This window comes from Crassostrea angulata, chromosome 9 (genome assembly GCF_025612915.1).
Source record: "Crassostrea angulata isolate pt1a10 chromosome 9, ASM2561291v2, whole genome shotgun sequence".
In the NCBI taxonomy this organism is placed as follows: domain Eukaryota; kingdom Metazoa; phylum Mollusca; class Bivalvia; order Ostreida; family Ostreidae; genus Magallana; species Magallana angulata.
The window spans coordinates 11718888-11732017 of NC_069119.1; the positions used below are offsets into that span (position 1 = coordinate 11718888).

General features: G+C 31.2%; 1 protein-coding gene across 1 annotated transcript in view; it reads left to right on the forward strand.

Moving 5' to 3' along the window:
* Window positions 1–11468, forward strand: part of LOC128163383 (uncharacterized) — a 94241-nt gene extending 82773 nt beyond the window's left edge. Inside the window, exons 11-22 of the mRNA XM_052826966.1 lie at window positions 203–323; window positions 631–844; window positions 1056–1322; window positions 2077–2136; window positions 2832–2986; window positions 5297–5489; window positions 6106–6225; window positions 6701–6855; window positions 7512–7625; window positions 8211–8325; window positions 8826–8919; window positions 10433–11468. Coding sequence (XP_052682926.1) covers window positions 203–323; window positions 631–844; window positions 1056–1322; window positions 2077–2136; window positions 2832–2986; window positions 5297–5489; window positions 6106–6225; window positions 6701–6855; window positions 7512–7625; window positions 8211–8325; window positions 8826–8919; window positions 10433–10571 — 1747 coding nt within the window. The 3' untranslated portion in view covers window positions 10572–11468. The remainder of the gene's footprint in view (window positions 1–202; window positions 324–630; window positions 845–1055; window positions 1323–2076; window positions 2137–2831; window positions 2987–5296; window positions 5490–6105; window positions 6226–6700; window positions 6856–7511; window positions 7626–8210; window positions 8326–8825; window positions 8920–10432) is intronic.
* Window positions 11469–13130: the final 1662 nt, after the last annotated feature.

Here is a 13130-nt window from a genome sequence, read left to right on the forward strand (position 1 = left end):
TTTGAATGTTGTCATACATGTAGTTACAATGTTTAGAAGTATTTTTAAATTTTTAACCTTCAGTAATAACGACTAGATTAGGAAACACTTCACTGGCATTTTGTCATTACCCTGAGCACAAATATGGTAAAAACTGCACACATGACAACGGTAATTGATTAGAATGTGGCTGTTTTATAATGTTACTAATTGAATTTCTTAGATTATGGTTTAAAACTGCGGATGAACATAGCGGCATATCTCAAATCTCTTTCAACATCATTAACAAATCAAATAACACCATAGCAGCAAACGGCAGTGTTCCAGTAAACACATCGAACGTGGTAAGTATGTTAACTTGTCTCTCGCAGCTCTTTCATCAAAGTACTGAAACTACTCAAGGTAGCATAATTCTATTAAAAAAATATGGCCCGTTGGCAAATTTTAAAACATTGCTTATTTAGTCCCAGTGAAACGTATGGAATTGGATAGTTATATCGATCATAGTCATTTATTAGATAGTTCTAATATTTTAAGTCACTTAAATTTGTCAAAAAACTGACATATTTACTACTCATTTATAGGAATGCTATTTACCTGAAAACTTTTCTTTTAATAAAACTAATTATTATCAACAATTTGCTTTTTCAGGAAAGAGGATTTTCGGATGAACGCTATCGAGTTCGGGATACGTTTTATTTTTACCAACACGAGTTAGAAATTAACAATTGCTGGTTTAGGGTCCCGAAATCAAGGCAAGCTACCGATCGCTTTGAAGTGGAAATTATTGCATACAACGGTGCCATGCTTCAGTCTCGACAAGCAATTGACGTCAATTTGAACAGTTTTAAAGGAATTGGTCAATGTAAGAGGCATTCATTATTTTCATCTTCAAGTGAAATGATTGAAATTAAACGTTTCCAAGTTAAGATCAATCTCTTTTAAACAGTTAGAATTTAACATTGTGACATTTTTTTGTACAAGAGTAATTATGCCATTGTGTATTGCATACACCGTAACAAATATTCAACTATATTAACTCATTTGCAACGAACATTTTTATTCCATGCGAGAAGATCAAGCTGTGAAGGACGTAAATCTTCTACAAAACACAGGGAACGGCGTCCGTTTTAGCTTTAATTTGACCGAATCATGCTACAAACGACAGAACATTATACTGAAATACAACGATGGCCAGGATCACGAGAAGTTGATAAATCCCTCCGCGGACAAGTACGACCTTCTTGGTCTTCAGCCCCTCACCGCTTACAACGTCAGCTTTGTAGTTGAATACGACGAAGGGGACATAAGTGATCCATTTTATTACTCTTTCAGGACCGGAGGTAAGTAACAATATTTAAGGAACGAGTCTTTTCTGGTTTACGATTTTGTTGAATAAAATTGATTAATTGTTTATTAAACAGAAAAATAAAAGGAAATTAAAATGGTATATTTTTCTTTCCTTTTTACCATCACACAACTTGACAAAGAAATGGTAATAAATGTTTAGAATCTAACAAGGACTATATTTTTGGCAGAATATTGGAGTAGGAAAATATCGCATGTTTTGCAATTCAGAAATGCGGGCTAAGTTATATCGATTTTAGTTTCAATATTTATTCCCATTTAATAGTATAAACTGATAGACATTCTGATATTCTATCATTTCATTGAAGAATAGAATCTTCATCATATCTTAAACATATGTCAAGATAACTGGAAATTATTTTTACCATCCTTTAAGTTGAGAAAAAAGGTAGTGACCTTGACCTGACCTTTATGCGAAAACAAGAAGGTCAAATTTTATTAAACTGATAGAATCATTTGGTTATATGATCTGTTTGACTGTGTCAAAATTTCATGAATTTCTTGTTATAAGGAGTCTGTTTGATAACGAGAAGACTCCTTCCTGAAAGACATCTCACTATTGTACTTTGTGTACTTTTTGATATACTAAAAAGTGCATTTTCATTCATTCCTGGTAATTGCTAAACTGACGTAATTGCTCTGCATGAAAAAGACAAATACAAAATTGAACTCTTCAATCATATTAATAAGTATTGTCTGTTTTAATTTTTTTTTTACTTTTGTTTAAAGCTGCTGAAAGGCAAGTTAGCGAAAATTTGACAACAGGTGGAATAGCTGGAATTGTTGTAGGTGAGAAAGACTCTAAAAATAAATAATTACAAGCAAAATAAAATTTGAAGGATGTAAAAAATTAAGTTAAAAGAGACTAAGTCATTGTCAAAAATAAGTAATCTTAAAGAAAATCAATTAATGACAACTGCATGTAGACATTAATTTATTGATTCTATTGACGATAACATTGATTTAGATTTAGCTCTACAGAACAAATACATACGATATTTACAATGTACGTAATGATACGTGTACCTGTGCTTTATTAAAACAGGTACTAGTTATTTCATTTTTGTGTAGTTTAAATACATTTAAAGGGTTTGAATTACCGTGCTCTAAATTTTCTTAGGGATGGAATTACCGTAATTAAGGTCTGACCAAAGATTTAACTAGTTTTTTGTATTGTGTCCTGGAATGTTTTTGTTAGTTGACATTTCCTTCCAGACTTGAAGCTGATTTCTCACGTTATTTTTTGTTTATCAAATAGAGTGCGAGTTCATTTGCATAAGCTGAATTTTTGATACATTACTTACTTTCTCTTCCTATGATTAAATTTTACTGTAATCCTTGAAAAACGGTTTACGATAAATAGTTATTCAAGTAGCAATTTGTAACTTGATTTCACATTGTTATATAAATGAGCCCAACGTTTGTTTATTTTCAAATGCATAGTTATATGGCTGGTTCTAACAAGTTCTTTATCATTGTTTAAGCCATATGTCTATTGCTGTTGTTTGCTGTCTTCATTTTGGTGATGTGGAGAACTGGTCGTCTCCGTAAGGTGGAAGCTGTCGTTGCTCCAATCAGAAACACGATCAGACGTCGCAGGGACGGTAACACTGGAGCTATTGGTTACAAACAATATACGGTAAAATCTTACTTTAATCGGTTAGAAACAGTATGAGGTAAACTCTAAGTTAAATCAGTTACACATAGTATACGGTTAACTCTAAGTGAAATCGGTTAAAAACAGTATACGATGATCTTTAAGTTAAAACGGTTACAAACAATATACGGTAAACTCTAAGTTAAATCGGTTACAATAAGTATACGGCAATCTTTAAGTTTAAAATGCTACTATTAGTATACGGTAAACTCTAACTTAAATCGGTTTCAAACAGTATACTGTAAACTCTAAGTTAAAACGGTTACAAGCAATATATGGTAAACTCTAAGTTAAATCGGTTACAAACAGTATTCGGTAAACTCTTAGTTAAATCGGTTACAGTAAGTATACGGTAAACTCTACGTTAAATCGGTTACAATAAGTATACGGTAAACTCTAAGTTGAAACGGTTACAGACAATATACGCTGATGGTTGGTCAACAAATTATCCATCAGATTTACTTTAAAATGTTTTTACACAGATTGGTTTTAGCAAAGAAAAATTCGGAGTATTACAGATTGTTAACCTTGAATACTTCACCACATATTTATACAGTGATCTTCATTTGAATACCATAACGGCTCTTTTTAATGTATATCATGTCAAATTTGCGAGATGTACATTCTGTGAGATACGTGTAAACAAAGAAGTTCATAGATGATAACCAATATTTTTTTTAAGATCCTTTAAATAAAGTTAAATTGTTACGGTAAGCTTTTTTATGTTTAAATCTTCACTTTTGCAGAAATATGACTTTAATAACTAAGCTTCAGTAACTCAAGTTAGTTCTCCTCAAGTCCTTTGAATACATGTTATTTAAGGTCTTCCGTTTCCAACGGAAGACCTTATTGTTATTGCTTTTTTTAAACAATATTCAATCATAAAAGTTTCGTTATCTGGCCCCAATAAGGAGATAAGGGGTCGGCCCCTAAAACGTCCTATCCCAGATAGCTCAAAAACAGCAAAGATTTCCTTAACACTTGTTGAACAAAATATGTTTAATATTAAAAGACCTTTTGTTTGTTGCCAAGAAAAAGGGGCTGGCTTTTCAATTTAGGGGCCAAAAAGGCTCATAAGTCTTTCTTTCATAGCACTTTTGTAATATGTTTAAGGACCAAAAACGTTCATCTTTCACTAATAAAACTATACATTATAAATGTTTTATTATGCATTACGTAATTAGGGGTTTTAAGGGGCCAAATGTCCAAACCTTCGATCGAATATATCTCAAAAAGGACAAATATTTTGAAAAGCAAAATAGAATAAAAGATGCTTAGAATGATGTTTTAAACAATATTCAATCATAAAAGTTTCGTTATCTGGCCAAAATAAGGAGATTAGGGGTCGGCCCCTAAAACGTCCTATCCCAGATAGCTCAAAGACGGCAAAGAATTTCTAAACACTTGTTGAACAAAATATGTTTAATATCAAAAGACCTTCCATATGATGCCAAGAAAAAGGGACTGACCCTTCAATTTAGGGGCCAAAAGGTCTCTAAAGTCTTTCTTCCATAGCACTTTACTGAGAAATATTTTGAAAAGCAATATTGAATAATAAATGCTTAGAATGATGCGCTTGTACTCAACCATCGAGATATTGTCATATGGCGCCAATAGGGAGATCAGGGGTCAACCCTAAAACGGTTTTGTACAAAATAGCGCAATAAAGGCAAAAAAATTTCTAAACACTTGTTGAACAAAATATGTTTAATATCAAAAGACCTATCTTTTTATTTTTAGGGGCCAATAAAGGCTCTGAAGTCTTGCTTTTATAGCACCTTACTGAAAAATATTTCGTTATATGTTTAGGAAGCAATAATGTTCATCTCACATTTATTAAACAATATATTATGATTATTTTATCATGTGTTCCGTATTAAGGGGTTTTTAAGGGGTTTTAAGAGGCCAGAAGTACAGAACTTTGATAACATACCTCAAACAGAACAAATATTTGAAAAAGCATCATTTTGAAAATCAATATAGAATAAAATGCTGAGAATGATGTTCCTAACACAATTCAACCATCATTTCTTTTTGTTGTTACCCCTATTAGGAGATAAAGGGTCAAATATCAAAGTCAAGGTCATACATGTATAACCTTAAAAAAAATCGCACGGAAGACCCCCTCGTTGCTCGCAACGAGATCGTGTCTAGTTTATTGACTATTTTGAATTTATTGTATATATTTTCACATTTAAATATGTTTGACCAAAAGAGACATTTTTGGATTACAACTTAACACACAGTTCTCCTTTTGCTGATTATCATCTATAATATAATACTTTTTGACAGACGGGAGGTTATGATCAGGATGAAATCTATATGTACGGAGAATATGCGTATGAAAAAGAACCCGATTGGCATTTCCGAATGGAAGATGTCACTCTGGACATATTGCTGAAGACAGGAAGATTTGCGATGATTTACAAAGCTACTCTAAACAAGCATGGAAAACCTAAAGAATGCGTAGCAAAAACACTTAGAGGTTTGTACAGAAAACCTGCATGACAGTTTTATTTTTGTTTTTTGTTTTTGATCCTAGCATAAGGGTATGAAAAAAGGGGAAAGATATGTTGGCATAGTTTTTGTATCTTACCAAAGAATGCCACCAGTTTTTTTCGTCTAAAAGGGCAATCCATCCGGAATCAAAGAAACATCTTCTTGTAGATAATAAAGTCGAATAAGAATAAAGTAAAGACAATTTTTCTTATTCTTTTTAGAATTATTTGCAAAAATATTATCATTTTAACTTATGATGATAAAATATTATCACTATTTATGTCGTTTAATTGTCTAACTCTTGATGAAAATCCCTCATCATAAGAACAATAATTTATAAGTTTAAAAAATTCGACAATTTGTCATTTTTGTTTTAAAAAATGTGAGATTCACATTTACATGTATTAATTAGTCCAGTTTTTTTAATAACTAATAGTCAATAGATTCATCTTACGTACACATGTAGATGGATGTAGCGTTTTGATTAACATTTGGTTGGTAACAATTTTGGTTACATGCCCCTTTAAGCTTATAGTGCATATGCTTACCGTTTAAATAAGAGTGTTCTTTACTTACATAAGATGGTTTTTCGTCCCTTCTAGATGGATACTCAGATGAAGACAAGGTGTTGATGAAAGCTAAAATTAACTTTTTTGGAGCAAAGGTTGGAGAGCATCCTTGTGTTTTAGGATTCTTTGGAGCAGTGGTAGCTGAACAATCAAGTGAGTGAAAAGATCTTCGAAGAAATACGTACAAATACGCCACATGGAGAAAGAGAGAGAGAGAGAAAGAGAGAGAGAGAAAGAGAGAGAGAGACAGAGAAAGAGAGAAAGAGAAAGAGAGAGATACAGACAGAGAGAGAGAGAGAAAGAGAAAGATATTCCTTTTTTAATCAACTTTTATTTAAACGAAATCATTAAATACAAAAGTAAAAATTTATTTGATTTTATGTTAGAATATGTCTTCTAAAATATTTTCAATTGACTCAAAATTAGCAAATTGATTGTAGTTCGCGGTGATTTTAAGTATAAACTATCATTGGATATTTGACAATAAATCTTCAGAACAAGATAATAGATATTGTGCTTGCATGTACAGGTACATTGAATACTATGAATTAAAGAGTTAAAAGGAGTTTAGTAAGAGGAAAGTTCAGATAACTTTGTGGGCGTGACCATTTGATATTCAACTTTTTAGTGGGACCGATAATGTTGCTGGAGTACTGTGAGAACGGAACGCTCAAGGATTGGCTAACTGATCACCAAAGAGCAGTGTCAGATGACGTCATAGAAAATCTATACCGATTTTCTTACGACATAACAAGAGGGATGGTTTATTTAGCAAGCAAAGATGTATGTTTCATTAGAATGTTTTTTAATTTATGTACATTAGAAAATAAATGAAATGACAATTTAATTAACCTTGAATATCTAAAGACGTAAAAAAAAAATGAGAGGTCAATGAAAAAACCCCTTAAACTCATATTCTTGAGCAGTGAATTATTTTGATTTTGACTTTTTTATTCTTAAAAATTTTGGTTACGCATTTACAAATAAATGAGAGCGACGACAAAAATCAAGAGGGCTAGATATTTAATGGCAATTTTAGAACATATGAATCTCCGTAAAAAAGAGCTCTGTATGAATAAAAAGCAAATCATTCTAATTTAAATGCTAAGCTCTATGGATTTTTTCTTTAGAAAATTATACTGGCGTGCGACCACTTCTCGCCGAGTACCATTTCTCGCCAGTACATTGTGACGTCATTTTTTTCTATAATTTTATGTGTTGATAAAATGACGTCACCATGAACTGGTCGCACGCCAGTAGTTCTCGGCTAAACAATCATATCATATTAAAAATGAGTAGGTTAATTTTAAAGTTAATTCATTCCAAACAGTTCATTAGTAGCAACCTAATTCATTCAGAATCATGATATTCATGAATTTTATATAACACATGTAAGAAAGAGAGATTTTTAAAATCTAATGTCGCCTTATATCGTCAAGATTATCCACATGAGACTTGCAACCAGAAACGTATTTCTGAACAAGAGCTTGAGTGCGAAAATAGCAGGATTTGGTCCTCGACAAGGTGATGATGAAGATGAGTCAGGCAAAAAGGTCAGTGAATCAGATTGGATGTTTGTGGCCAATTAAGACTGAATTGATCTACTTTAGACAAAGAACTCTGTATATGGATATAGTAATATACTTTAATCTAAAAGCTAGAATGAATGTAATCTTAACTAAATGTCTTACCCATATCAATGCACATTTGACTAAATAATATCTTAAACTTTAAGGTATTTTTTTTTAACTTGAGGGATCTACTTAGCCTCCTTCATTGCCAGAAAAAAACTTATAAAAACTCGTAGAATTGTACTCTTTTTAAAAAAATCCAACTCTAAAAACTATTGACAAGAAACCTTGACAACAACTTGCATTCGTAAACAAATTCAGGATATTACATGCTTTGAAAGTAAAATTTAAAGAGAGATGCGCATGGAAAGAAAATTAAACATTATTGTTATTCATTGTATCATACATTTCACATGAATTAAATTCTGCATTGATACTGACATTTAATATATGAAAGAGAAATGTATATAATAAACTTAAATAATCTTAAATTGAAATATAATGTGACTGATGTCAACATTGAGTGTTTCATGAAAAAATATATAATTTAAAAATCATATTTTGCAGGAAAGAATCCCCGTAAAATGGATGGCCCCTGAATGCTTGAACAAAACTGGAACTGCCTCTGAGAAGAGTGATGTTTGGTCATATGGAATAACCATCTGGGAAATCTTCTCTATAGGTCAGATGAGAATTTAATCAAATTTGATTCATTGTAGAAAAAAAATTATTCATGATGGAGTTACAGTGTAGGTCTAATAAATGCTTCAAATTGCACATAGCAATAATCAAAATTATATCAAAATACGGTTTTCACCTCTTTGTTTTCCTTTGAATAGTGTTTGATGATATTATGTTGTAAGATTACTTCAGATATTTGTAAAGTCTGGAACAAGTTTTAAATATGATATAAGAGAGTTGTACACCTTACACCATGTTTGTTAATATACATGCAATCTTTTGTAATCTATTGATCTCTAAACAAATTCGTATAATATATATGCAGTCTTTTGTAATACATGTATATTTATCTGCAATCAGGCTTGCATAATATACATGAACATGTAGTTTTTTATAATCTACTTACCTGTAATTAGGCTTTTATAATATACACGTTGTCTTTTGTGCGTATCTGATGTTTAATTACATCATGTTAGTGATAATATTGCATTTCATTTTTAGGTGCAACACCTTACGAAGATGTAAGAAGCAGAGATCTTCCGAAATGGATCAAACAAGGAAACCGCCTGAGTAAACCTGAATATACCGACGACTTGTAAGTTATTTTCAACAAAGACGTTATTTTGTTTTTTGCATTAAGGTCAAAATGAATACATGTTCGATATTATACCGTTATCGTCTGGACATGAGGGCGACATATAAATTGCTTGATCTGAAGGTGAAAATTTTGCCTGAGGCCACAGGCCTGAGGCAATATTTTTACCTTTAGGTCCAACATTTCATATGTTGACTGAGTCCCAGTCAATTACTGTTTTGTTATGTCCTTAACTTAAATGATATGCACTAAACAGCATGTGACGCAATCTTTCGTATCATATCAAACGACAGCTTTGCACTAAATTTCGGCTATTTCCGTTCTGTCGATTTTAAACGAAAATTGATTGGACGTGACTGACGTAGTGGCCAAACAATTTCGATTTTTACTGATAGACCGGTCAACATCGATATTGTCTGACCGGTTGAAAAAAACATTCGTAGTATAAGATTTTTAATTAGTAAGAATTATAAACACGAATATTTATATAAGAAATGAGCTCAATGTCTATCCAAGTTATATGAGTATAACCTGGGTCAGGGAAGTTTGCGCTTTATAATCCGCGGATTATAAAAGAAGCGTGAATTGCTCCAATTTAGGTTATACATTCATAGCTTGGTAAGACATAGAGTTCATTCCTTATAATTTAATTTTCTGTAATTTTCTTTACAAATTGGGATCGTTTAATTTCAAAGAATGATACTAATCTGTTTATAATTCAAACGTAATTCCAAGCGGTTTAGTACGTTTTTGACGCTGGTGCACTGTGAAGTGTCTTCTGACGTTAACCAGGTTATCCAAATTAACTAAATTTTTCTATCCAATCAAATGCCGCGTTACAACTAGAATTAAATTTCTCATGCGAAAACGGGGCTATTAATGTGACACAACAATGTGAGATTTCAAACATTGTATCACAAGTAATCCGTTCTAAAACGTAAGCAATCATTATCTGCTCTAAGGAAATGATAAATCAAGCAATCTGCAAGTCAATAAGATTTATTCACATAACTAAAAATAACTGACAATTTTTTCTTTGAAAAAGAGTGATAGATAACTCAAAATGTTTTTCCTTCGAAAATGAGAGATAAACCGAAAGTGAAATGTCTAAATATTTAAATGAAAAAAGTTAATTTGTTTTCTTTTTCAACTATTTAAATGTTTAAAATGATTTGCAACTTTGTTTTCAAGTTTACACCAAAAGGTTTCACTACTCAACATTTGTAATGGTGGTTAATTCAATTATGTAAATTATGAATGGATTAGAGAATACCATAAATAGAATGGAATTTCCATTTTTAATTTTTGTAACTAGACAAGATTTGACCTGACAATGATTTAAGATTTTGAAAATTCATAGAAAGATTTCGACTTTATGCCTTGCAGAAATAGACATATTGTTACTAATTAATTCACAATCTAATTCAAATTTTATGAAAAAAAAAATAAAGTTTGTACAAACATTTATTATTTGAACCTGTCTTATTTTTTGTACTTTTTTTCTTTATAAAAGACACTATGAAATTATGAAAAAGTGCTGGAACTTGAAGCCAACTGGGCGACCATCATTTGCGGAAATCAACAAAGAAATTGAGTCTCTGTTTCGTCAATCATCCGGGGATTTGTATTATTATGATTCCTCACAGAAATAGAACATCGCGGGGTTATCATATCTACATGGGAACTGTTATTCTTCTGCGACATATATTTGATTATCAGACGAAATTTTCCGAATTTTTAAAGAAATGTAAGAGAGCCTGAGATTGTCATATTTACATGAAGGCTGTAATAACTACGAAACCTCACAAAGCAGATCTTTTGATAAGATTTGTGTTTTATGAGATTTGATTAGAAATGAAGATATTTGTCACCGCAGCAATTTGTTTGATTATCTAATATGTATGCACGTTTCTAGCATAACAGTTTATTCAGTATTTTTTTTTGCTTTTTTGGCTAAATAATATTATATCTATAATTTTGTATTTTTAATGGCCGCCATACTTATTGATAATTATTAAAATTCATTTAAAAAAAAAATACAATTAATAATTATGAATTATTTTTTTAGTTGGTCTTGTAATTTTAAAGTAAATCTACATGTCAGGTTTTAATTTTAAATGAACTTAAATTCTTATCTGAATTCAATAAGGAACGGTTTGGTTATTTTTTTTTTTTGCATTATTATGGTTAGGTCAATGACAATTATGCATTTGTATGATGTGAACACCAAAAACATTTGTTAATCTTTGAACTTTTGTTTAACACTTCTGTATCATTTTTATAAGGTTAATGTTGTCAAATGTGTATATTCGTGTTAATCTTTGAAAGTGTATTTTTTTACTCTATCATAGCGTTTGTCATTTTTCTGATACTTGCTTCTGAGTTGCTCATTCATGAATAGTTTTTAAAACAATATAATTCATGTATAAAAGTACATGTAGCATATGATCATACATGTATGTGTGCTTTACTATGTAAGTACTTGCATTCCTATAAATGCATTGTGTTGTACACACATGTTAAAATTACTGTATTAAATAAAAACTTTTCATGGCTTTCCCTGCAATAAAAAAATGGAATAAAAAAAATTTCTGAATTTAAAGCAAATAATTGGAATAAAAAAACAAAAGAACCTAACGCTCCTCGGCGTGCTTGGTAAAGTAAGCAAAAACAATAAAGCTATAGTTCAATCCATACAAATGATATAAAGCTATTGCGCATAAAATGTTGCGCGCACGGTTTTTAACTTTTTAAACTAATTATGGAATGCATTCTGTAAATATTTGTATACCCCCAAAACAAGCCTTAGTAATATTACTACTGATTTACCGCTTTACTTTCCTCGGACGTTTACCCAGACACCCTAACTGACCTGTGGGAATCAGAAGTCGTCATTTTTACCTGTTAACAAGCACACCGTTTTACTTTACGAGGCTGGTAAGGGTGTTTAATGTTAACCATAGTTTATTGTGAATATATGTACACAATAAAACATGATTATGCAAATATTCTGAAATAAGTAAACACTTCTATTAATCCTTTCCTTAGATGAAATTTACAAACTTTAAATAATGACAGTCATTTCAGGCATATCTTTCGCAATTTTATGCTATGCTATGGTATGCGATTTTAATGAAATGGTATGAGATTTCAATGCAATGCTATGAGATCTGTATGCTATGCTATGAGAAATTGAAATGAAGGGTATGCCATCTGCAATGTGAACATTTATTCTTCCAAATAAAATCATTTTAAACCGAGTTAAAATCATCTTATATGCTATGATTTGGTATACTATGGTTTGCTATGACGAATGAGATTCTATGAGATTGTATGCTATGGTATGAGATTCCAATGCTATGGTATAAGATTGAACTGCTATGCTTTGAGATTTCAATGCTATGCTATGTTATGATGTATATTGTAAAAGATATGCTTTAATTGACTGTGATGTGCCCAAGATGAATAGTCTTTTTAAGAACACTACAATTTATGAAAAATTAAAGGCTTACGTAACAGTGATTATTAAAAATGCACTATGGAAGAAAGGGTTTTGATGCTGAAATGAATTCTTAAATAGCTTTAAGAAACGTTTCATTGTTTGCTAAAGAAAGATTTACACCCCAATAAAGTTAAATATTGACTTCAGAATGAAAATTTGCAGTATACAATTGCAACAATCATGCATTGGTTTATAAGAGCATTCAAGAATATAACGTCCGGTTGATTCTAGTTTACTGCATGTGCAAAGTGTTTTATTTACTATATTGCAGTAGATTCAAACAGAAGGTATATAATAAACACGACATATAGATAATTGTAAAAAGACCGAAACGGAATGTTGGGTTGTAAATATATTTTGAAGTACAAATCTGTATTAAGAGGTTGCAGAAAAAAAATATATGCAAAAACACCATTGAGAGCAAAACATGAACACGGGATGTGTATAAATGTGGAACTTGTCGACAGATTATATTTTACACATGATTAAATTAGAATACACTGTATTCATTACGGCTATCAACAATATTATATACGTATACGAAGCAATAATGATATGTGTTCACATATTGGTATACAAAACTCAGTTACATGAATTGAAGGTATCTTGATGTTTGATTTTGGTACTTATTAAGATGAATATGGCCCCGACAACGACTCTGTGGGGGACAGCATGTGGCCGAAAGGGACAGAGTCTGATTTCGCGCGTA